The sequence below is a fragment of the Mesocricetus auratus genome, unplaced genomic scaffold (assembly GCF_017639785.1).
Source record: "Mesocricetus auratus isolate SY011 unplaced genomic scaffold, BCM_Maur_2.0 Super-Scaffold_100043, whole genome shotgun sequence".
NCBI classification, from domain to species: domain Eukaryota; kingdom Metazoa; phylum Chordata; class Mammalia; order Rodentia; family Cricetidae; genus Mesocricetus; species Mesocricetus auratus.
Genome location: NW_024429220.1, coordinates 1,769,466 through 1,797,048, shown reverse-complemented (window position 1 = coordinate 1,797,048; position 27,583 = coordinate 1,769,466). Strand labels below are relative to the sequence as shown.

Genomic DNA, 27,583 nt, shown 5'->3' with positions numbered 1-27,583 from the left:
AAGGCTTTAACAGAGGAAAGTTCCAGAGGCAAACTGCCAAGCAGTATCCACAGCAAGAAGCCTTTTGTCCCAAGTTTTTATCCTGTATTTACTATTAGATGATTGAGTGTTTTGTTTTGTGTGTCCGTGAGTGTGTGTGTCTGTGTGTGTGTGTGTGTATGTGTGTGTGTGAGAAAGAGAGGAGAGAGAGAGGGGGGGCAGGAGAGAATTTTGTTTAATATGTTTAATATGTTTTTAATGTTTTCATTTTTGGATAGATTCCAGTAATCTTACATGTGAACTTCTCTTCACTGTCAGGTAACACTCCTCAGCAGGTGGCTCCCAGCACAGTACATGTCCTAGGTGCCACCTGTGCTTGGAGCAGCCTCAGGGGAGTATATCCCTACAAGCCAGCAGTCTCACCAAGTTCTGTCTCTGAATCTATAGACAAGCTCAGCCTGGTGCCTTCTCTTTAGTTTCCTTTGCATTCTTTATCGCTTTTCTTTTGTTTGAACTCATGTTCTGCCTGACTCACTCTCCTGTGTGCTAGGGCAGCAGGTGCACTCCAGACTTTGACTTCGTGTGCTGTGACAGGCTGTAGGATGGGTGGCAGGCAAGCACACTTCACTCTGAGATGTTCTCTGTCAAAGGATTCCCTGTCATCATCTAAGAGTGCTGGTGTTGCCCCCTTTCTGAGTCTGGAGGAGGTGCCTGGAAATGATTGAAATTCCCTGTAGTACCATTGTAGTTAGTCACAATCTGCTACCTTTTACTTCTTAACCCAATACTGAACATCATATATCCAACAGTGCTACCTCTATTTTGGTTCATAATGTGGTTACTGAAATAATATATTCAGGCTGATTTCTATAAAATAGAAAATTATTGTCACTTATATTAAATGTTGCTTATTTTTATAAATGGGTTTCCATTTGCTTCATGCCTTCTTGATTGATTCCTGGGAAATTTTTAGCCACTGACAAAAAAAATGTAATATGTAACTCAAAACAAGTGGAAAAAAATCAGTCAACATAAAAGGAGAAAAAAGTAGAAAAGGAGATATAAACATTGCTGGCAAGATGTAAAACAAGGTAATAGAATAAATATGATTATATTAGCAGCCATAATTAATGTAAAGGCATTTTGAATTGCCATAAAAATACAAATATAATACAGAATCATATACCATAAAGTTATATAGAAAATTATTTAAAGGCAAAAGTATAAGGACATGAGTTAAAAAGTAAAAATAAAAGAAAGAAAAATAAATAAAAAATGGTACATACCAGAAGACCCGCCCACACAGGAAAGACATCAGCCCTTCCAAGACCCCAACCCCAGTGAGTCCAGCTTCATGTGAGATTGGGTCTCCGGCGGAGACCGCCCGCCCAACACCCATCCCCTTGATCTTTCGGGGCCGCTCCAGGCATCCAGAAGACCCGCCCACACAGGAAACACATCAGCCCTTCCAAGACCCCAACCCCAGCGAGTCCAGCTTCAGGAAAGACATCAGCCCTTCCAGGCCCCAAACTCTGTGTCAGCATCCCCAGCTTCAACTGCAGGAAGGAAGGAGACCAGTGGAGATGGAAAGACCCAACCAGCACCCACTGGAAGAAGAGATGGGAAGAAGACAGAATAAGAGCTCACTCAGCAATAGAAACACCAACATGACCCCACCAGAATCTAGGGATCCAACACCAGGAAGACCCGAAAAGCACTACATAGATGAAGAAGAGGAGACAGACCTTAAAAATTATTTCATGAAGATGATGGAGACCCTCAAAGAAGAAACGAGGAAATCCCTTAAAGAAATGGAAGAAGAAAACAAACAAAAAATCCATGAAATGGGGGAAAATTCAAGAAATAAACAAATCTCTCTAAGAATCTAAAGAGCACCAAGAAAAAACAACCAAAGAAATTAAGGAAACAACTCAAACAGTTGAAGGATTGAAAGCTGAAATAGAAATGATAAAGAAAACACAGAATGAAGGGATGCTGGAAATAGAAAAGCTGGGTAAGTGATCAGGAACCAAAGATGCAAGTATCACCAATAGAATACAAGAGATAGAAGACAGAATCTCAGGTGTTGAAGACTCGTTAGAGGATATAGAGTTGTCAACCAAAGAAAATCTCAAAACCAACAAATCCTTAACACAAAATATGCAGGAAATATGGGACACCGTGAAGAAGCCAAACCTGAGAATAATAGGTATAGAAGAAGGGGAAGAAATACAACTCAAAGGTACAGCAAACATTTTCAACAAAATCATAGAAGAAAACTTCCCTAACCTAAAGAAAGATATGCCTATTAAAATACAAGAATCTTACAGAACACCAAATAGGCTGGACCAGAAAAAGAAGTCACCTCACCATATAATAATCAAAACATCAAACCTACAGAGTAAAGAGAAAATATTAAGGGCAGCTAAAGAAAAAGGCCAAGTAACATACAAAGGCAGACCTATCTGAATTACACCTGACTTCTCAATGGAAATGATGAAAGCCAGAAGATCCTGGACAGATGTCCTACAAACGCTAAGGGAAAAAGGATGCCAACCCAGACTACTATATCCAGCAAAGCTCTCAATTACCATAGATGGAGAAAACAAAATATTCCATGACAAAGCCAGATTTAAACAATACGTATCCATGAATCCAGCTCTACAGAAAATGCTAGAGGGAAAACCTAGATCCAAGGAAGATAACTACATTCACAAAGACACAGGCAATATATAATCCCACTTTACAAAACACCAAAAGAAAAAGGGAGGAGAGACTACACAAAATAACTTCACTAACAATAAATCAAGCACAAACAAGGATCATCAATCCATGGTCATTAATATCCCTATATGTCAATGGCCTCAACTTGCCTATAAAAAGACACAGACTAGCAGAATGGATACGAAGACAGAACCCTTCCTTCTGCTGCATACAAGAAACACATCTCAGCATCAAAGACAGACGTTATCTCAGAGTAAAGGGTTGGGAAAAGATCTTCCAATCAAACGGTCCCAAGAAACAAGCAGGTGTAGCAATCCTAATCTCTAACAAATTAGACTTCTAATTAAAATCAATCAAAAGAGATGAAGAAGGACACTTCATATTCATCAAAGGAAAAATACATCAAGACGAAGTCTCAATTTAAAACATCTATGCCCCAAATACAAAGGTACCTACATTCGTGAAGGAAACATTACTAAAGCTCAAAATGCACATAAAATCTCACACACGAATAGTAGGAGACTTCAACACTCCGCTCTCACCGCTAGACAGGACCTCCAGACAGAAACTTAACAAAGAAACAAAAGAACTAATAGAAGTTATGACCCAACTGGGTTTAACAGACATCTATAGAACATTCCACCCAAATACAAAGGGATATACCTTCTTCTCGGCACCACATGGAACCTTCTCTAAAATCGACCACATACTTGGCAACATATCAAACCTCAGCAGCTACAAAAAAATTGGAATAACTCCATGCATCTTATCTGACCACCATTCTTTAAAATTATAATTCAACAACAACACAAATTGCAGAAAACCTACAAACTCATGGAAATTGAATAATGCTCAACTGCACCATCCCTGGGTCAAAGAAGAAATAAAAAAGAAATTAAAGACTTCCTCGATTTCAATGAGAATGAAGACACAACATACCCAAACCTATGGGACACTTTGAAAGCAGTGCTACAGGGGAAGTTCATAGCACTAAGTGCCCACATGAAAAAACTGGAGAACAGTCATACTAGAGAATTAATAGCACAGCTGAATGTTCTAGAACAAAAAGAAGCAAACTCCCCCAGGAGGAGCAGACGCCAGGAAATAATCAAATTGAGGGCTGAGATCAATCAAGTAGAAACCAGGAAAACACTTGAGACGAATCAATGAAACAAAGAGTTGGTTCTTTGAGAAAATCAACAAAATAGATAAACCTCTGTCCAAACTAACCAAAAGACAGAGAGAGAGCATGCTAATTAACAAAATCAGGGATGAAAAAGGGGACATAACAACGGACTCTGAGGAAATCCAGAGAATCATCAGGGCATACTTTGAAAATCTGTACTCCACAAAATTTGAAAATTTAAAGGAAATGGACAATTTCCTGGATAGATATCACTTGCCAAAACTAAATCAAGAACAGATAAACAATCTAAACAGACCTATAACCCCTAATGAAATTGAAGCAGTCACCAAAAGTCTCCCAAACAAAAAAAGCCCAGGCCCAGATGGCTTCAGTGCAGAATTCTACCAGAAATTTAAAGAAGAGCTAATTCCAATATTCCTCAAAGTATTCCACACAATAGAAGCAGGAGGCTCACTGCCAAACTCTTTCTATGAGGCTACAATTACCTTGATACCCAAGCCACACAAAGACACAACTAAGAAAGAGAACTATAGACCAATTTCCCTCATGAACTTCGATGCAAAAATACTCAATAAAATACTCGCAAACCGGATTCAAGAACACATCAGAAAAATCATCCACCATGATCAAGTAGGCTTTATCCCAGGAATGCAGGGATGGTTCAACATTAGAAAATCTATCAATGTAATCCATCATATTAACAAACTGTGAAAGAAAAACCACATGATCATCTCACTAGATGCTGAAAAAGCCTTTGACAAAATCCAGCACCCCTTCATGATAAAGGTCCTAGACAGATCAGGGATAACAGGAACGTACCTGAATATAATAAAAGCAATATACAGTAAACCAACAGCTAACATCAAACTAAATGGAGAGAAACTCAAAGCAATTCCTCTAAAATCAGGAACAAGACAAGGCTGTCCACACTCTCCATATCTCTTCAATATTGTACTTGAAGTTCTAGCTACTGCAATAAGACAACAAAAGGAGATAAAGGGGATACAAATAGGAAAAGAAGAAGTCAAACTTTCACTATTTGCAGATGATATGATAATTTACATAAGTGACCCAAAAAACTCCGCAAGGATACTCCTAGAGCTGATAAACACCTTCAGCAATGTGGCAGGATACAAGGTAAACTCAAAAAAATCAGTGGCCCTATTATATACAGATGATGAAGTGACTGAGAAAGAAATCAGTGAAACATCACTCTTTACAATAGCCAAAAACAGCATCAAATATCTGGGGATAATGTTAACCAGGGAAGTGGAAGACCTGTATATCAAGAACTTTGTGTCCTTAAAGAAAGAAATCAAAGAAGATACCAGAAAATGGAAAGATCTCCCATGCTCTTGGATTGGTAGGATCAACATAATAAAAATGGCAATCTTGCCAAAAGCAGTCTACAGATTCAATGCAATCCCTATCAAAATTCCATCACAATTCTTCAAGGATCTGGAAAGAACATTAATCAACTTCATATGGAAAAACAAAAGGCCCAGGATAGCCAAAACAACCCTATACAATAAAGGAACTTCAGGAGGCATCACCATACCTGACTTCAAGCTCTATTATAGAGCTATAGTCCTGAAAACAGCTTGGTATTGGCACAAAAATAGGCAGGTAGACCAATGGAACTGAATCGAAAGCCCTAATTTTAACCCACACACATTTGAACACTTGATTTTTGACAAAGAAGCTAAAATTGTACAATGGAAAAAAGAAAGCATATTCAAAAAATGGTGCTGGCATAACTGGGTACTGGTATGCAGAAGACTGCAGATAGATCCATGTTTATCACCTTGTACAAAACTTAAGTCCAAATGGATCAAAGATCTCAACATAAATCCAGCCACACTGAAACTTTTAGGAGAGAAAGTGGGAGATACTCTTCAACGAGTTGGTACAGGAGACCACTTCCTAAACATAACACCAGTGGCACAGGCACTGAGATCGACAATTAACAAATGGGACCTCCTGAAACTAAAAAGCTTCTGTAAGGCAAAGGACACAGTCAAAAAGACAAAAAGGCAGGTCACAGAATGGGAAAAGATATTCACTAACCCTACATCTGACAGTGGGCTAATCTCCAAAATTTACAAAGAACTCAAGAAACAAGTCTCCAAAACACCAAAGGATCCAATTAAAAGGTGGGGTACAGAACTAAATAGGGAATTCTCAATAGAGGAGGCTAAAATGGCCAAGAGACACTTAAGAAAGTGCTCAACATCCTTAGCCATCAAGGAAATGCAAATCCAAACAACTCTGAGATACCATCTTACTCCTGTCAGATTGGCTAAAATCAAAAACACTGAAGACAATTTATGCTGGAGAGGATGTGGAGAGAGGGGAACACTCCTCCACTGCTGGTAGGAGTGCCGACTCATACAGCCTCTTTGGAAATCAGTATGGAGATTCCTCAGGAAAATGGGAATTAATCTATCACAAGACCCAGCAATTCCACTCTTAGGCATATATCCAAAGGAGGCAAATTCATACAACAAGGGCATCTGCTCCACTATGTTCATAGCCACTATGTAATACCAGAACCTGGAAGCAACCTAGATGCCTCTCAACTGAAGAGTGGATAGAGAAAATGTGGTACATTTACACAATGGAGTATTACTCAGCAGAAAAAAACAATGGAATCTTGAAATTCGCAGGGAAATGGATAGCACTGGAAGAAACCATCCTGAGTGAGGTAACCCAGTCACAAAAAGACAAACAGGGTATGTATTCACTAATATATGGATTTTAGACATGGATCAGGATAGTGCCAGTCTGCACTTCCACTGATAGAGAGTCTGGGAAACAGGAAAGAACCTAAAAGATACGCATATATGCATAGTACCCAAGAGAAGAGGATTGAGACAAGATCCTCTGAATGGATGGGGAACACGGCGAGGGTTGGGGGGGAGTGGGAGCTGGGAAGAAGAGAGGGGGTGAAGAGGAAGAGAGTTGGTCATGGGGGATCAGGAAGTTGAGTGGGTGGGGGTAGAATAGGGGTAAGAGGGAATCATAGGATAGAAGACAGATCACCAGAGTGACCTCGAGTGATCTAAAGGGATAACACCAATTGGCAAGCTAAGCAATAGTGGAGAGACCACCTCGAATGCCCATTCCTGATAATGTACTTGATATCTATAACCATCCTCGAGCCTTCATCCAGTGACTGATGGAAGCAGAGGCAAACACACAATTTATCACTGAACTGAACCCAAGGAACCCAGTGACAGAGAGAGAGGAGTGATGAGCAAATTGGCAAAGATTGGGCTGGCAAATCAGCAGAGACAGCTGATCTGAACAGGGGAGAGCTCTTGGACCCCAGACCGACAGTGGGGAGGCCAGCATAGGACTGATCTGATTCCCCCAAATGTGAGTGTCAGTGAGAAGGCCTGGGCAACCTATGGGGCCCTGAGTTGTGGATCAGTGTCTATCCCTGGAATACAAACAATCATCGTGTGCCTATAGCACAAAGAGGGATGCTCTCTCAGCCTGGACTCTTAGGGGGAGTGCCTGGACCCTACCCAGAGTGAAGTGACAGACTCCAGATATCCCCTATGTGGAAGGATTTGGCAATAGGGTGGAAGGGTGGGGGGGGAGGGGAGTTCGGGAAGAGGGGAGGGAGAGGGAACTGGGATTGACATGTAAAACAAGCTATTTAAAATAAAAATAAAAAATGAAAAAAAAAGCACTGGGCTGTAATTACAGCTAGCAGTCATTTTGTAATTTAAGTATATCACTATAAATCCACAGTCATCATCACAGCAATAAGGAAATGCAAGCTAAACATCCTTTAGAATAAAACAGTGACAGCACCAAATGATGAAGAAATGAATTTGAATTTCTTCACTTCATGGATGGATATACAGTGATCAAGTTACCTTGAACAACTTGTTAAGAGTTTTCAGACACCCAAGAACATATTTCTGGGTGTGTCAGTGAAGTTCTTTGGAAAGTTTAACAGGTGAGTCCTAAGATTATGTAATAAGAAATACCCAACCATGAGGGTGGACACTTCAATCCATTGAAGAATTAGATTAGAAAGAAAGACCTGGTGGTCAGCCTCTACTTCAGTTGGGCTTGAGAGCTCCAGGCTGTTTCATTTGCTACTTCAAAACTAACTTGAATGCCCCCATCCACAGCTTTGGTTCTTCAGGCCTTTAGACTGGGTCTAAATGGGACAGTGGTACTAATCATGATAGCTCTTCCTGCATGGTCTTGTGTTTCAAACACAGATTAAATATGAGGTAGTTTTGGCAAGATCTTGTTAACTTATGCTCAACATGATATAGTTCTTTTTCTCTCTGAGTTAAGATTTGTCTTATTGTTATAATTTAGAAACATCAATGAGAAATATGATATAAATTTTGATCTACAACACATGATATTTACAAAGCTAAGGAACAAAAATAAAACTAGATATACAGTAATAATTTTATGATAGTTATTTTTCCATTACAATGAGGAAAATCTGAAAATAGTAACTGTACAAATTTGTAAACCACAAATAGTACTCTAAGAAATGATAGAATTATCACAAAAGACAACAAAAATAAACATATTTGAACATAGTGAAGTAATATTTTAAATATTAAAACAAGAGAAACTCAATATTTAATTAAACTATAACTGGTTCATAAATTGGAAATAAGAATAAGAAGCATAAGCTGCTTTTATATGTATCCATACTACTCATGGTTTATGATCAAATCACTGATATCTAATCTTTTATAATTATAAACCATGGGACCAGAGAGATGGTTCAGTAAGTAAGAGTACTTGCCAACAAGCCTGAGTTCAAGCTCCAGAATCACAAGGTAGGAGAGAACCAACTCCCACAAATTATCCTCAGACCTTCACACAGAAATGCTCAGGGATGCAGACACACACAAAATAAACAGACAAACAAATAAATGTTAGTACTTTAAGTATATAGTTTCCCAAATAGAAACAATGCTCTCTTTGGTGTGCTATTGAGGCTATCTGCAAGTTAAATAAATTTGCAACCATCTAATGGCATTACTTGAAAAATAAAACACAAAACTGGACTTTTATATAATACAAAAAACCAATAATGCATGCTTTTTCTCTGTCTCTGTCTTTCTCTTTGTTTCTCTGTCCCACTCTTTCTCTCCCTTCTGAAGTATTTTTGTTTTGCAAGTAACAAGACAATGTAGGCAGTTGTGTAATATTTGCAAAGAAAGTTAGAAAATGTCCTTGAAACACTTGTCAGATCCCCTACTTCAATTCAGTCATATTTTCTGGAAGTTAGGATAAAAGCCTGGAATATATCCCATAACTGGCATAGTGGGATTCAAAACTCATTCCTTTATTATGTTTTTTCTTCCTAGTTTATGGGATCAATTTTCCATATGGTATTTGTAGTACTTACAAGAAAGTTTGTCTGTTGGCTTTCTCCCTTGTAAAACGTATGTTCTTGCATTCTCCGGGCTCTTAGTGAACACTCCCAGTCTCAAAAGACACCCAGGGGCCGCAGGGGCCGTTTTCATGTTATCTCTGAGGTTTAAGCACATACAGTCTCTAGCCTCAGGCTGAGCGTTTACTTAGGAAGGCTTTTCACTTATGGATGGGCACAGACCTGATTTTTCTCCTTGTTTTTTTTTTCTCTCATACTAACTATCCTTGAGCCAAATAACAAAAATTATACTTCCTACCCTTATTTTCATTGTTGCTGTGGTTATTTGCTGTGTTGGAAAAATGACAAGTAGAGTAGTTTGCATTAAACAACAGTAACATGAAATTGGAATCAAGCTCATATTCAGTGTAAAAAATAACAAAATAAAAAGCAGCCCCCTTTAGGGTTTGTTTCTGAATTTTCCTGTTTTAGTCAGAGAAGAAAGAGAAAACTCAGAAAAAAATGTTCTCATTTGGGTAGACTATCCAATGTTATTGTTGTCCCAGTGTTCAAGAATCTCCGAGGAATCTTGGTTTCCATGGCAAGGGCAGTTAAATGTCTGACATGCTGCTCTAATACAAGATGGTATGGATGATGACAGACAGCAAAATGGCACCACAGCCAACACAAGACTATTTGCTAATCATAATCTGGAACTTGCTTTGTTACGGTCTGGCAGGCTTCCAGTGATCAAACTGGAATAAAAATAGTAGCACTACTGGGGATTCTTCAGCAGTCATTTGTCCCAATCTTTTCCAGGCCTCTTTAGCTTTCCAAAAGAAAGCTTCATATTTTTCCTTCATTTTCGGAATAGAGCCCCATCTATTTTAATTAAGTCATCCAGGGTTTTTAAGAATAGGTTTCTTAGATTTTTAGCTCTTCAAATTAAATGTCAATGATATGTACCTATTACATCTTAAGTCTTACCCATTCACACACCAAAGAACACCCCACTTGCTTTTCAACTTGGGGTGGAGATGTATTCTCAGTTAACTAAGCTGGGTGCCGTTGGATATTTTTACTTTCGTTAGAAAGTGTTGAACTTGTCTAGAGAGGACACAGTTTTTATCCACTGGTAAGGACACGAGTGTCGGTTTTCCCACAGCTTTGACAGCGCTTAGTGGTGTCAGTGATTTTATTTTTTATCCTTTAAATGCATTTCTAATAGTCTTTCATTATAGTTTTAATATTTACATTGGTAATATCACACTGTTGGGCAGATTTCTTATGCTTGTTTCCACACTTAAAAATCTTCAGTGAAAGGATTTTGTTGCTTTTGTGGTTCACACATTGCTAAACTATCTTTTCTTACTGTTAACAATGTTTTGCATTTTTTTTGGAATTGTATGGACAATAGTCTTAAAGCAGGCAAATCTCTTACAAATATTTTCTCTCATATGGTAGCTTGTCTTTCAGTTTTTGGACATCATCTTTCAGAAGCAAAAGGATAGTGAATTTCTGTGAAGCTCTGTGGGTCAGAGCTTTCTTGTGTCACTTGCTTCTTTTTTCCTCTCTCTTTTTATTTAAATGAGAAACAGTCTTGCTTTACATGTCAACCCCAGTTCTCACTCCCTCCCCTCTGACCCTGCCTCCCACTGGCTCCATATCCCATCCCCTTTCTGCTCCCCAAGGAGGGTGAGACCTTCTATGGGGGATCTATCTTCATAGCCAGTCACATCATTTGGACAATGTTGGACACTTTAATGTGTCCTGTGCCCATGCTGTAAGTTTAAGATTCGTACTAAAAGTACCAAAGAATTCTTCTACATTTTCCAAGAGTTTCACATTTGAATATTACATTTAGATGTAAAATCACACTGAGCAAAGTTTCCCAAGCGTGTGAGGTCTCTGCCAGGCCTCAGTCCAGCACCACTCACTGGAGGTGCTGTCTTTGTTGAGTGCTTTGGCTTTGTTCTACTGGGTTATTTCACTGCCCTTTCATTAATATGACACAGTCTTAACTACTGTGGTTAATACTTTTTTGAGCCAGCATTTCACACTGTGTTAACCAAACCAGCCTCAAATTCATGGAAATCCTCCTAGGTGGGCCTCTGTGGTGATGAAATTAGAGGCATGAGCCACCACAGCCTGCTATGTTGTCTTAAAGATTTTGTTCATATTCTTCAATATTTCATTCATAGTCTTTGACTCTCCAAGTTGACTGTCAATAAGTGTAAAGCATATATGTAGAATTTTTATTGGATTGTATTGATTCTTCAGAACAAGTTGTAAATAACTGATATGCTAGCAATATTGAGTCTTCTCTTTGTGAACATAATATAGCTCTCCATGCTGTTCTTTTTATTTCCTTCATTTTATTATCTTTATATATAATGTTTCATTTTCTTTAATTTTTGTATGAATAAAATTTATGATTTCATATTCTACTTGCTTGTTGTGGATTATTACAAACATAAACTTAGGGATATTATACTAACATCTGTTAAGCTTTTTATAATAGCTTCTTAACTCCAGAACTCAATTTATTCTTTTTGTATATTCCAAGTATAAAAAAACTCACGAAAACAAAAGCAATTTTATTTCCTTTTTTTCTTTCAAATAAGTCTCCTGTCATCGTTTCTTCTATTAACTAAGATTTCGCTATAATGTCCAGACTAAGATGAAAATGCATATTCTCATGCCATTAAATAGAATAGTAGTTGGAAGATTTTTTTGTTTTTTAGATACATTCTATCAGGTCAAGAAATGTCTTTATTTCTAATTTGTTTAGAATATTCATCAAGGTCTACTGTTTGATTTTATTAAATGTTATTCTCCATCTATCTTAGTTAGGGTTGTTGTGAAGATACATCATAATCCCAGTAACTCTTATAAGGGAAAAATTTAATTGGGTAGCTTACACTTCCAGAGGCTTAGTTCATTATCATCATGGTGAAACATGGCAGTGTGCAGGCAGACATGGTGCTGGAGAAGGATCTGAGAGTTCTATATCATGATCTGCAGGCAGCAGAAAATGAGACTGTCACACCGGGCATAGGTTGAGCACATATGAGACCTCCAGGCCTGACACCTCAGTGATAAACTTTCTCCAAGGACATACCTACTGTGACAAGGCCACACATCCTAATAGTGCCACTGTCTATGGGCAAAGCATTCAGACACATGAGTCTATAGTTGCCAGACCTATTCAAACCACCACAGCACCTATTGGTGTAATTTTATCAATTTTCTTTTTTAACCTGATAGAAAGGCATAATATATAAATATATTATAAAAATATTAAACTACCTTTTCATACCAGGAATAATTATTTGATCATGATATATGAGTATCTCTGTATATTTTAGATGTGAGTTTCATATTTTATTGGAGATATTTGCATCTACATTAATGAGAAACAGTGGTCTGTCATTTTCTTAGGACATTTTCATCTGTATCTGGCATGTAATTTTGTTACCCGATTCAATAAGCTCATTTTTTCCTATTCATAAATAGAACAAATAATTCCTATGAAGTGCTTTTGACACTATTGTTCAAAAAAATAGACAAGCAGCCAGGTGGTGGTGGCGCACGCCTTTAATACCAGCACTCGGGAGGCAGAAGCAGGCAGATCTCTGTGAGTTCAAGACCAGCCTGGTCTACAAGAGCTAGTTCCAGGACAGCCTTCAAAGCCACAAAGAAACCCTTTCTCAAAAAACCAAAAAAAAAAAATAGACAAGCATGCTGATAATATTTTCAATTACAAATAAGACAGGAGCTTCTGCATACACTGAGTGCAAGGAAAGCAATGGTATTATGTATGGCCAACATTTCTGTGTTTCATCTTTGGACCTACAAAGGGTCAGAAACTTCTCTTTCGAAAAAGACATTTGGTTGAAGGCATAATACTTTTAGCATACGCTTTTGAGATTGGGAGATACTGATTGTTTTTACTTATAAAAGAAATCTGAATTATTGATATTATCACTAGGTTAATGCCAATAATCAAAATATTCTTTTATGGGGATAACAAAAAATGAAAAATAGCCATTTACATGTTGATTTTTGGCTTATTTCTGTTTTTTTTTATTTCTTTTTGTAGACCTCGAGCTCACAGTGTAGCTGTGTATGGTATATAGTTGATGTTCATGCCTCTGTCTACCTCAGCTGGAATTTTAGGCATCCTCTCCTGAACTGGGCATGTTTCTCTTTCTCTTTTTAGCTTTGCAATTTTCTATAATATTCTTTCCTTTGTAGGGGTTAGATACTAGTAATGGATCTAGTCTCCCCAGTTTATAACTATTTCTTTTATATCACACCAAGTTCTAGATACCATTGTTTAAATAATTTTGAGCTTCAATGCATATATATTCAAAGCCTCATATTAACTTGAATACATTATCACTTTCTTTGGACATTGGCATTCACCAGATTTACAAGTTCTACCAACTTTAACTTTTTAAAGTGTTCACAGACTTTTATGTATCCGAGGCTACAGTCCTGCCTCTGGATATTATTATAAACTCCCCTTCCAATGCACCAGTTGACTAAGATGGCGTATGTTGTATGTAAGCTGAATTTTACCCCCCACACACAAAAAGACATTTCATTTTGCATATGTAGGTGATTTAACATGATATCATGTTGGAATAATTCAGGAACTCGATTCAATATACCACCCTTCTTAGAAAAAATTGTGTTCTTTTGTTTTCATTTTCTTTTTCCTTGCTTTTGGATTTTGGATTTTGGTTTTTTTTCTTTTTTTTGAAAAAGACAGTGAAATGGAGTTGGCTTAACAGAAACTAGATAGACAGATAGAATCCAGGAGGAGTCAGGAGATAGGAAAATCGTGCTCAAAACATATTGTGAAAAAAATTCAATATGAAAAAACACGGAGCATAGATACAAAGAGAGACATTGGATTGGTGTGCCTCAAAACTCAACAACACTGAGCTTTAGTGACTTTCAGCAGAAGTTCGGAGAAAAGTCTAGAAGATAGTATTTCCTAAAGCATTTTCAGAAGACACTTTTGCTATCAGTTTAATTTGAAATGTCTATCCTCTAAAAACATAAGGTTTTAATATTCCTTGTTCCTGTAACTTTGTTTTGAAAGTCCTGGAAAACTGGTAAGCCATCAATCAAACTCAGATATCAGATATCAGACTTAATTAGCACAAAACTCAATATAGGTATAGATATGCCAAGGAATTATTACAGAATAGTTAGTATAGAAAGTAACCTCAATGCCTTAAGTCTACCATGTAATTGAAATAGTTAAAATCAGCATTTATTAAAAAAATTCTATCCATTTTATTGAGTAAAAAAATGTCCAAGCTGATATTTTCAGATGTGTTACATATGTTAATATGTTGTTGATTTTGTTGAAATTTAAATTTAGTAAAAAATATTGGTGGTAGAACACATTCCCTATGAAATAAGAGGTGAGGTAGAAAGTAAGGTGTACAGAGAGGATTAAGTAAATAGAGAAGTCACAAGGAAACTCACCACCTCATAATCCAAGTGAAAATTATATAATTTAATGAAAGACTGTGAACAGATACTCTGTGCATGAGTAGATAATGCAGACCTGAGAAGTCATGTGCTATTGAATGGAAAATTCTAGTAGCAGGTGTTGCATGACTCTTTAGAAGTAACTGGCCAGGCAGAGACTCTGGAAAACCATACAGATCATGGTCAATTCCATTGGTTTCCCACCACAACTGGATGGTAAGACCCTACTGCTGAAGACACCACACACCTTGGTTGTAGAAGAAAGAGAAACATGGTCTACGTAAGCTGGAAGTTCCCTCATTTCTGGTTAGCATTCATAATTCTGGAAGCTGCAATTCAGGCAGCTTGGATAGAGAGACAGTATGATCTGGCCCAGGATTAGTACTCACATACTACAACATCAATTTGCTGAGCAAGAAGTGTCTACTGCCCAGTTGTCCTTGTTGTATGAATGTATGAATGTGCATCATGAAGCATTGTTTGTAATAACCAGAACCTGGAAGCAACCTAGATGCCTCTCAGCTTAAGAGTGGATAGAGAAAATGTGGCACATTTACACAATGGAGCACTACTCAGTGGGAAAAAAATCAATGGAATTTTGAAATTTGTAGGCAAATGGATGGCATTAGAAGAAACCATCCAGAGTGAGGTATCCCAGTCACAAAAAGACAAACATGATATGTACTCATGCATATATGGATTTTAGACATGGAGCAGGGATATGCCAGCCTACAATCCCACCGCCAGAGAGGCTTGGAAACAGTTAGGACCCTAAGAGAGACATACATGGTACCCCATAGAAGGGGAAGGGGACAGTATCTCCTGAGGGGATTGGGAGCATTGGGGGAGGGGATAGGAAGCTGGGAGAAGTAGAAGGTGAGAAGAGGAGAAGAGGACATGGGAGAACAGGAAGGTCGAGTCAGGGGAAGAATAGAGGAGAGAAGGATGAGAAATACCATAATTGAGGAAGTCACTATAGGTTTGAGGATAGATCTGGCACTAGGAAAATTTCCAGAGATCTACCAGGATGACACCAACTGACAAACCAAGCAATAATGGAGAGGCTACCATAAATGCCCGTCCCTTATAATGAGATTGATAACTACCTTATATGCCATCCTAGAGCCTTCATCCAGTGGCTGATGGAAACAGAGGCAGATAACCACAGATAAACACAGAACTGAACTCTGGGAACCCAGTTGCAGAGAGGGAGGAGTGATGGACAAGGGGATCAAGACCAGGCTGGTGAAGCCCACAGAAACAGCTGACCTGAACAAAGGGGAGTTCATGGACCCCAGACTGATGCCTGAGAGGCCAGCATGGGACGGATCCAGAACCCCAAAATGTGGATGTCATTGAGGAGGCCTCAGAAATCTATGGGGTCTCTGGTAGTGGGTCGGTATTTATCCTTAGAGTACAAATGGACTTTGGGAGCCCATCTCAAGTGAAAGGATGCTCTCTCAGCCTGGACACATGGGGGAGGGCTTAGGCCCCGCCCTGGAAGATATGACAGATTTTGGGAATCCCCCATGGAGGGCCTCACCCTCCCTGGGGAGCAGAGGGAAGATGGGATAGGAGGCTGGTGGGGAGTGGGGGAGAGGGGAGGGAGAGGGAGCTGGGATTGACATATGAAACAGGCTTCTTTCTAATTTAAATTGAAAAACAAGTGTCTACTGACACAATGGTCACATTACTGTTGTGGGAATAACCAATTAATTTTGGACAGGATCTGGCACACCCTTCCTAGGAAAATGTTCATTTCTGTTACAATGGACTGGGTCAAGGGTGCATGGATAGAGAGATCATAAAACCTAGGGGTGAGCTGAATACTTTTGTTTTGTTAAGTGGATGTGTGGTTGAATTGCTTCCTAATTATCTGTCTATCTTTGTATCTGCAAACAGCCTTGATCCAAGAAACTTTGCTTTGCCGAGGATATCATTAATGCAAACGCTACGGTTGCCCCCGGTACACAGAAGTAGTGAATATTATGTACTATACAGGACATCAACTTAACTCCCTCCATGGCTCAGAGAGCATCTTCACAGAAAGAATGGAAAGCAAAATATATCAGGAGTACAGCTGCTAAATGATGACTTATGAGTATGATATGACTGATGACTCAAAACTTAAAACAATTGCAGTTGCCTACAAACAGCTTTTAAAAAGACTGAGCCAGCAAACATTCAGTCACAGATAGACAGACAGACAGACAGGCAGGCAGACGATAGATAGATCTCTGCCCTGTACAGGGTTATGAATGGCAGTGGAGGATTGCTCAAGGAAAGGAAATCATTGTTTCCAGTGATGTAGTCATTGTGGTGTTACCCATGCTACAGTAGGTACATTTGAAGCCATGCCAACATGAGTGGTCCTGGTCAAACCCAACGGATCACAAGACAGGCAAGAAACAAACAAACAAAACAAAAACCAAGCAAACAAAAACAACTACACAAGATGATTGTAAGATAGAAAGAAAAAGACTCAGCGGGTGAAAGAATGGTAGAAGAGAGAGGGTAAAAGACAATGGAGACAGGCATGTTATCAAAATTACGTGCATTAAATTGTCAAAAATAAACTAATTCAAAGATCCTTCATTTTTTATAATATTTTATGGTGAATCAGTTTTGTGATTAATTCTCCCTCTGTTTGCTGATGAATAACTCTGGCTTGAATTCTAAATGTCAGCCAGGAATTGCCATTTTATGTTCATCTTTTGTGTCATGGTTTTATTTTAAGTAACCATCAGATTCTCTTTTACTGCATATACACAAAGGGATATTAATGTACATGCGTAAATACCTCCACCATGTTTGTGAATTTAATGTTTGTATATAATCCAGGAAACACATTGTCTTGTTTTAAGTATATATGATAAACTTATGTAATTAAAACTTGGACAAGTCTTTCAGTAGAAGTAAAATCTGCAAATCAGAAAAAAAGTTCATCTGAGGCAGTTGTTTCCATGTAACACTAAAACTGGTATAAAAATACCAACATGAAAAATTTTAGAACTAAACAGATATTTTAGTAACATACTTGTGAATTTCTAAGAGCATTACTTTTATTATTGTCCAACTTGTATTTTATTTGTTAAAACATATTAAAATTTATTAGGAATACTCTTGATAGTTCTGTGTTTTATTATTCAGTAGTACTGGAAAATTATTAAATAATTAGAAAACTCATAATCTGTCGCCAAAATGGTCAGATAGTAAAAAGGGGTAACAATGTTTTTTGTTTGTTTGTTTGTCTGAGACCAAGTCCCTTAAATTAAATTAATATTTTCATTGTTTATGTAAGCTACATAAACAAGGATGATTTTTTCTCAAAGTATTGGAATAGAAGGATAGGAATTAGTTGGTGAGAATTCTAACCATTTGGAGGGATACCACCCCAAGGAAAGAAACTCTGCAGTACATAAAATGGACTACACAATTTAATGACACAAACAAGCATGCAACATGACTCACTGCATGTGGAACAAGTCTAATCTTGCCTCTGTCACAATTCGATTTGTTAGGTGTTTTTTGGAGGTTGCTTTTCAAGTTTCGACTCAGAAATTCATATTCTTTGTGTCATAATTTTTCCATTTTGCAGGCTTTGTCTCAGAAGTTGGGAGAGTAGTTGAGCTGGAAAAGTACTTGCAATGTATACATGAAGAACGAGTTTGCTCTCCAAAGAGCCAGGTTTGGTGATTTATGAGTCTCATCCAAGCACTGTGTAGGTAGAGACAGCTAAGACACTGGAACCGTCTGGCCAGGAGGTTTACCCTTACAAGGGACAATTCCAGGCCAGTGAAGAGCTTTCAAAACTACTGCTAAAAGGCTAATTGGCAAAATTTTTGGTGCTAGGTTTAGCAAAGTTCTTTATTGCATAACTTATTTACATGGCCACATTCTTCATAATTTTGCTTAGAAGTAAACAGGATTGTAGGCTGGTTACCCTTTTCTCTTTGTCTAATGTCCACTTATGAGTGAGTACATACAATTCACAACCGCAGAGAAGCTAGGAAACAAGGAGAACGCTGAAAGAGACATATATGGACGCCCAAGAAGAGGAAAGGGACAAGATCTCCTTAGCAAATTGGGATCATGCGGGTAAGGAGGAGAAGGAGGTAAGAAAAAGTGGAGTGGAGAATGGGAGGAGGGAGCAAAACATGAGGGATCAGGAAGGTCGAGCTGCCTTAAGAACAGAGCAAGCAAGAAAAGACCCTTGATGGATGGATATTATGGACTTAATGAGAAACCTGGCACTAGGGAAATTTCCAGGAGTCATGACCTCAACTATGAATCTAAGAAATAGTGGAGAGTCTACCTTAGTTGCCCTTCACCTATAATGAGATTGATGGTTACCTTAAATGCCATTATAGAGTCTTCATGCAGTAGCTGATGGAAACATAAGCAGAGATTCACAGTTAAGTACTGAGCTGAACATCTGGAATCCAGTTGCAGAGAGAGAGGAGTGATGAGCAAAGGGATCAAGACCATGCTGAGGAAACCCACAGAAACAGCTGACCTGAGCAAATGGGAGCTAACGGACCCCAGCCTGACAGCTGTGCAACCATCATAGGATGAATTAGGCCCCCTGAATGTGGGTGTCAGTTGGAGGACTTAGGCAGTCTATGAGGAAACTGGAAGTGTAACCAGTATTTATCCCCAGTGCCTAAACGGGCGTTTTGGAGCACATTCCCTGTGTAGGGATACTCTCTCCGCCTAGATACAGAGGTAAAGGCCTCGGTCCTGCCCCAAATGATGTGACAGACTTTAATGATCCTTCAAGGGAGGCCTCACCCTCTCTCAGGAGTGGATGGGTGGGATGGAGAGATAGTGGAGAAAATGGGAGGATGGAAGGCAGAGAGAACTGGAATTGGTAAATAAAATTAGATTGTTTTAATATAAATAAAAGAATTAATAAAAAGAACTAAACAGGAAATATTAACATGTAGTAGATAAAATATCTTTTGAGCAGAAAATACCAGTCTATATCATTGCTTCTACATTATAATAAGCATCCAGAAAACCATCAAAGATCATATTGGTTTTCAGTAGTGATGAGGTGGGTCTAAGTTTCCATTGTGTAAATGGGAGAATAAATTTTCTCTAGTTCTAACATTCTCCTTTGTGATAATATTTAGGGCTCAGAGCATTTTTCTTCTACTCATGCTTTCTTGCCTCATTGCCAGTATATACAATGGTAAGTAAATATTTAAGGAAAAACTTTTGATTATTACATAATGAGAAAAGATACACGATAAAGGATTCTTCCTTCAAGAGTTTAACAAAGTACTAAATTGAAAGTATCATTTTATAATTCAGTTCAGAAAGATTTAAATGTCAAAATGCATATATGATGAAACCTGGGAACACTGAAAAGAATGATTAATACCCAGCTCAGCGTCTACCAAAATTTATTTGGTATTTCTCTTGTCTCCTTCAGGTTGCATTCTTTCTCCCCTCCAAATGTGATCTTATGTAACTTATAAATAAAATCTGTAGTAGGTTAGCTCTTTATGCTATGTTTTAAAATTCTCTAAACTCTGCAATACTTAGTGCATGAAAGAAATTGATTTACAGTTTTACAGTTTAAGTTTTATATTAACATAAACAATTCAAGAAACATTGTACTTTAAAAATATCCAAGATGGGGAACATTTATGCTCTAGCTTAAATTCCATAATCTATAAAAAACAAGAACATTTTAAATGTGTTTATCAGTCGTGGTAAAGTAGTTTCTAGCTTTTGTTCCATGGATGAAATGATGAAAACCTCATCCTAATAAAACATGTATGCCAACAGAACAGCAATGTTAATTGGGATTTTTCTTCATCTGTGGGGTGGTCCTAGTTAGTTTATGAAAGATTTGTACAGTATTCGCTGTGAGCTCCTGACTGCTTTACAGAGAGTCATGTTTGAAATTCAGTTATACTGCAGGGTCGCATGGTGTATCAGCAGCATTTTGTGATGAAGAAATAGTTTTAAGTGTTTCAATAGCCTGTCCTGTTTCCACATTGTAACTGGGAAGGCTGGGAGTCTAACCCAAGTTAAGCCTTTGAAGTCTTCACTTCTGCAGGGACAATGAGTATATGTGACATTACGTGGTGTATTCACACTGAATATGTGCATATAGTTCATGCCATTCAGGGTAGAGGGTTCTGATGCTACCAGATCAAAGTTAAAGATCTTTGTATGTATTTTGCTAGCAGAAAGGACCAATACATGTGCAAGCCTTCACACTTGAGAAGGTCTTTAATTCACTATGCTCCCTTTCTCCACAGGTAGTTCTCCCTAAAGCCAACCCAATTTTGTGTGGACATTGCCTGCTTTCAGACTATTAGCTTCCGACAGTAATGAATTTTGAGACGGCAACTATTCCGAAAAGCATTTTCATGGAAATAGAGGCACTCATTTTTTTGCCATTATTCAATTATTATTTGAGAGGTAAAGAGCATGCAAATCTTTACATGTTGCAGAAATGAAGCATGCATCTGGCACGGAAGAGCCGCTGTACTTGAGTCTGGAAACAAAGGACCTATGTCCGGTAACAATTCCTTCAAAAAGAATCACAAAAAAAGGCAGTACTTATTTAGAAACTGTCCTCTGAGGAAACTGATCACGCACTTTGCAGGAGATAAAACACCCTTCAGTTTTGCATGTAAATTCTTGTCAGCAAGTACATTATGGTGTGCTATGAGATTATTTTTGCTTGGGGATTTTTTCACTTTGTTTTGTTTTTATTTGAGTCAAAGCATCGTCTTTGTTTTGATTCAGACTCTGGCAGGCCCACTATTGGTATAAAGATTGATTTGCTTACCCTCAGTGTTATGGATACAAATATTTGGTGGTTGGCTGGACAGAGCACAGTGCCTTTTAGTGATTGCATTGTTCACAGGACAGGCTCCTTCTATGGTTATCGTTGTCCAAAAATGAGTTGTTGAGTTATTCTATCCATTAATGTACTATTTCATTGTTTAACCTTCTATTTACCTGTGCACATGTTTGCTATGGATATAGATTTAATATTATATTCTTCAAGTATTTTCTTGAAGCCTCCATATGCTGCCATGACAAAGTACAAGAATTTGCATGGTTTAAGTAACAGACACTGACTTTCTCACAGTCTTAGACCATGATCTCTATAGGCTTTTGTTTCCATGAGGGGTTGATACAGTCAGTTCTTCTCAAAATGTCCACACAGTGTAGAGAGTGTGCTTCCTGGAGAGTTCCTTTGTTATTCTTTGAGTATATTAATCTCATCAGACTGAGGCCTCACCTGTTTCATTTATCAAATTACCTCCTAGCACACGTGCAAATAACTACAAGCAAATAGCACTGGAGATGAAGACTCAACATGGAGACTTGGGTGTGCATGACCATTCAGGTAAAAAGAATACTAATTTTTCAGTTTATAAAAAGCATATATTGTGTTAGTTCATTCAGAAAAGGTATAGATATATTCTTATGCTTCTGGCTTAAGTAATAGAATTCTACTACATTTATCTTCATTATGGCTTCAGTTTCTGTTAAAAATAAGGTATTATTTTCAAAACCTGTACTTTTAGAAATTTGGACTGTGACTTACTTTCTGAATAAAATATTAGCAACACTCAAACAAAGTTTTTTTCTGGAATATTTTCAGAGTAAATATTGGCAATTCTAAGAAATATTTAAGTTTTACCTGATCTCAAGACACCAAGTATTTTCCCCCTGAATGTACCTATCTATATCTAATTCAGAGAGAGAGAGAGAGAGAGAGAGAGAGAGAGAGAGAGACAGACAGAGAGAGAGAGAGAGAGAGAGAGAGAGAGAGAGAGAGAGAGAGAGAGAGAGAGAGGAATGAATGCTTCACCAATGAAGAATATAGCAAACTCTAGTCATCACACCTACTGGATCTCAGGCATGCCATGCAGAATGCCATGGGAGTTACAGGTTTAGAAGCCCTGGGAGTTACAGGTTTAGAAGCCCTTACACGTAGGCCTGCTCCCAACAGAAAAACTGTTAAGTATGAGTGTGTCAGGTATATTTCTGGAAGCTTGAATCGTCAAGAAGCTTTCATTAGCTCATGATGTCCTGAGTCATGGTAAAAACCATTAAAGTCACTTCATTAAATTTCTCTCTAAAAAGATTTTGGCCTGTTTTATTGCATTTTCCAGGCATAATGAGGCTGTAGAGGGGATTACAGCACGAAGTCATGGACACCGCTGAGAGGTTCAGCTCACCACAACATATGTGAAAATGCTCACCTCAGAGCATTATGCAAAGGCTCTACTCAATGTCTGCAACTTTAAATCATCCTTTATTTAGAAAGTATTGCCTTTTCTCTGGGATCCAGGGCTGAAAATCTCCCAGTTCTCAAGCAGCAAAAAAGAATGCAATCACTTGACAAAGGGAGGTTGGCTCTATCTATAAAATATAATTCATTTTTTGCACATTCCCATCAATGAAAGTGATGCATTTGATTATTTTGATGTAATGCTCAAACAAGGCATGTCAAATATATTCTCACATTGAATATTTAAATGTTCTTGTGTCTGTACTTCATGCTGTGAAACTCTTGAGTGATGCACTAGACTTTACTACCTAAACTACTTCCCCTCACTGCAACTAAGATAGGGAAAGAACATTAAGAAGAACAAATACACAAATTAAAATGCATCAGAATGGCCTGCAAAATCTTCAAAATGTATTTGTTTGTTTAAAAAGGTATGCTTATTTGTAGAGTGATATTTCTAATAAATTGAGTGCAACTTATGATTCCACGCCCTCTCTTCAAACAAATTCTGGTTGTATTAGTCAGTAACCAGAGTATTTTGCAAGAACTGACAATTTTATCATTTTCATTACATTTAGAATGTAGTGAGACCACATGAACTTAAGTCAACATTGCAAGACTCTACTGTCCCAAATATCTTTTATTTTCATTTTCTGGGAGTATGTCTGTCTCTTAAATGATACAAAAAATACCTCAAGCACTGTTGCATTCTTACCAGAACATGGATGGTCACCTGAGCAGTAGCACTTCTCTGTCTGAGAGGGTCAGGGAGAGCATCATTGGCCACATCTGTGATTCTCACAGTTATCTTATACTGTGAAACTGCTTCCCTGTCCAGTGAATTCAACAGCTTTATAATTCCTAACACAAAACAGTGAAAAAGTTGTTATGCTGGTCTTAACTGTTTCAATCAATACCATACAATAACCTATAGAAATGAAGTCTTTGTTACAGTAACAAATAGAATTTACATGATATAATTAATTGTTGTTACATTCATGTAGCATTGCTCCCACCGTTAAATCATGCCAGATGTTAATTCATGCATTAGTCACCTACTGTACATGCTTAGGCATTTGGAAGAACACATGTGCAAAGGCTTTGTGAACTTCAATATATCAAAGATCAAAGCCTCAATGCTCCCTCTGTTGCTGCTAAGAATTATGCAGCCAGCAAAGCAAGGTGAGCACAATGTAGCTCAAGGGAAAGCTTCCAATGAACAGTTTTCATTCCCATGGTTTCTAAATAAGCTACATTCAAGACAAGATCCTTCTTTTTCATTTTACTTTTTGAGAATTTCTTAGATAAGCACACTGTGTGATCACAATTTAAACCCTTCACTATTCCCTGTCTACCTCTTTCCATATTCCTCTTGAGCTTATAACCTCTTCTTTTAACTATTATTGTTGTACATAGATGCATATATATTGTATTTCTACAGACATAAATCTTGTATGTATGTATATACAATTCACTGAATCCAATTAGTGTTACCTATATATCCTTGTTTTTAAAGTTGACCACTTAGGATTGGAAAACCTATCAGGGGCTTGTCCCTGGAAAAAAACTAATTTTTATTAATTAATATCAGTGCTTTTGCATTACCTGAATCTGATTCAATGTAAAATTTGGGTGGTATTCCAAAGTTGCCTCCAACAATGGCATATTGTACATTGTTAAATGGCCAGTCTCCATCTGTATATGTAATTTTTCCAACTAGTGTATCAATTGGACTGTTTTCAAATACACTGAAGGTAAATGACATCATAGTTCCAATAGGATTAAGTTCATTTATGCGTCTCACCCTTAATATGATTCTAATGATGGCTATGGAGAAAAAAAATTATGAGTGTAGATAGAACACTGATATGCCCTCTTCAACAATTCTTATTTTTTCTTTATAACTAACACATACTATATTTTATATGCAGAGATTTCCCAGGTATGTTTATACTGATATTTTATTAGTAAATTATTTACTTTTAGTTAAAGTGTACTTAAAACTAAGTTTGGCATAAAAATACTTCATTGGTCAATTTTTAATATAATCCAAAGTAGAATAAGCTGGTTTCTTGTTCAATATTTTAAACATGAAAATAGTACAGAAAGAGTATATTAAATTGCCTTCAAGTGACTGCGAATTTCTGTATTCAATGTTTGAGAAGCACTATTTCAACCCAATTTTAATATGCTTAGACTAAATACGCAAATTTAATTATAACTATTTAATGCATTACTATAACTTATGATTGGGACATTTTTAACTACAAAGAATCTGAGAACCAATATTAAAGTTACTATGCATATTATTTAATTCAACCTATTTTAACGTATTAAAATTACAAGTTCTTACTTGAGAGCACAGGAATTCCTTCATCAGAGACTCTTACAAACAATGTATATTTAAAGTCCATTGCTGAAAAAACACTATTATCATAATCTAGATGCATAGGTCCAACCTGTAAATGAAAGATTATATACTATTAGTTTTTTATTACATGTTATTTTGTCATTTATGGATCCAAACTGAAGATATTAAGCCAATAAATTAAAATGTTAGTTTACAATATTACTTTCTAGTAGTACTATATATCCTATGAGCCACAAGCGCACGCTATATTGTAATTTTAGCTTAAAGAGTAACCACACTAAAAGTTAAAATGTGCGTAATTAATTTAAATAAATTTATTTTTATCCTATTCAGGCGTTACAAACAGGGAAAATGATGAAGACACATATACTTATTTGTTTAAAATAGTCTACTTGAGGTCATCATTTACTTCACAGTTGCAGTGCAACCCCCAGAAAATTGTACTTCCGGTGTTCAAGGGTGTGCTTAGCCACCGACTTCCCCAGGACAGTTTGAACTCTTTCTGCTTAGCAGTCTCTATGGAGATTCACAGCGGTGTGGCCAAGTCTTCCACCAGTCATAGCATCATGAGAGAAAACGACTCCTTTTCTGCTCCACACTGTGCTGCTGCAGTGTGATGACCCACAAAGCTACAGAAAATGGATTTTCAACTGATGAGCTGTTCGATTTAGGAATGGTTTAATTGGAATATATGGGTGTCAGTTGACAGACATCTGAAATTACTTTTTTGTATTTAAGAATTTTGCAATGACATTATAATAAACTTACTTCCTTTTTTCCAAAAATAAATTAAAGCTGGATTAGAATTAATGAGAGTAAATGGGTGGCACTAGAAGGAACCATCCTGAGTGAGGTAACCCAATCACAAAATCACAAACATGCTATGTACTCACTCATATGTGGATTTTAGACATGGAGCAGGAGTGTGCCAGCCTACAATCCCGGCCGCCAGAGAATCTGGGAAACAGAGAGGACCCTAAGAGAGCTATGAATGGTAACATGGAGAAGAGGAATGGGACGGGATCTCCTGAGAAGATAGAGAACATGGGTGGAGAGGAGGGGAGATGAAGCTGGGAGAAACAGAGGGAAGAAGAGGAAAGGAAAGGAGGGAAGGGGAAAGCAGGAAGATTGAGTCAGGGGAAGAATAGAGGAGAGCAGGGTAAGAGAAACCATAATAGAGGGAGCCACTATAGGTTTGAGAAGACATCTGGCACTAGGAAGAATTTGGGAGGTCTATAAGGATGACATCAACTGGCAATCTAAGCAATAGTGGAGAGGCTAACTTAAATGCCCCCCCAATAATGAGATTGATGACTACCTTATATGCCATCCTAGAGCCTTCATCCAGTGGCTGATGGAAGCAGAGGCAGACGCCCACAGCTAACACAGAACTGAACTCCTGGAACCCGGGTGCAGAGAGGGAGGAGTGATGAACAAAGGAATCAAGACTGAGCTGGTGAAACCCACAGAGGCAGCTGACCTGAACAAGGGGGAGACCGTGGACCCCAGACTGGTAACTGAAAGGCCAGCACGTGACTGATCCAGAGCCCCTGAACATGGGTGTCAGAGAGGAGGCCTTAGCAATCTATGGGGCCTTTGATAGTAGCTCAGTATTTAGCCCTGATGTACAAATGGATTTGGGGAACCCATTCCACATGGAGGGATGCTCTCTCGGCCTGGACACATGGGTGAGGGCCTAGGCTCTGCCCAGGATGATATGACAGACTTTGAAGATTCCCCATGGGAGGGAGGCCTCACCCTCCCTGGGGATCAGAGTGGGGATGGGGTAAGTGGTTGGTGGTGTTGGTGGGGGCGAGAGGAGGAGGGGAGGTTGATGGAGCTGGGATGGACATGTCATCCAAGGTTGTTTCTAACTTAAATTAAAAAAAATAAACTCCAAGCTCTGAAATCAGGTAAATCCAAGACTTGAGATCAACTCTACTAAGGGGTCTAAGCATCTCATATTTTTATCTTTAATTTTACTCTCCTAGGATGGACGTACAGGACAGACATGATGTCATAAGGATGTTTAACAGCACTAAATGCACAGACAAAGCAATCTAAGAGTCTTTTTTCCACATCTCTTGCACAATCATGCAATCCTTACAGTACTCACAGCCTAGACTTCATCTGAGATCGTGCAACAGTGTACAGAAAGCACATGATTGCTGCTGGCTTCTTCAACGTATGTGAGGTCCTTTCCATGCCATAGCCGTGTCC

General features: G+C 38.0%; 1 protein-coding gene across 1 annotated transcript in view; it reads right to left on the bottom strand.

Moving 5' to 3' along the window:
• Window positions 1-27,583, bottom strand: part of LOC121135834 (protocadherin Fat 4-like) — a 97,894-nt gene that overhangs the window by 18,640 nt on the left and 51,671 nt on the right. Inside the window, exons 15-17 of the mRNA XM_040735158.1 lie at window positions 25,346-25,451; window positions 24,598-24,819; window positions 23,708-23,853 (exon numbers count right to left, since the gene is read on the bottom strand). Coding sequence (XP_040591092.1) covers window positions 23,708-23,853; window positions 24,598-24,819; window positions 25,346-25,451 — 474 coding nt within the window. The remainder of the gene's footprint in view (window positions 1-23,707; window positions 23,854-24,597; window positions 24,820-25,345; window positions 25,452-27,583) is intronic.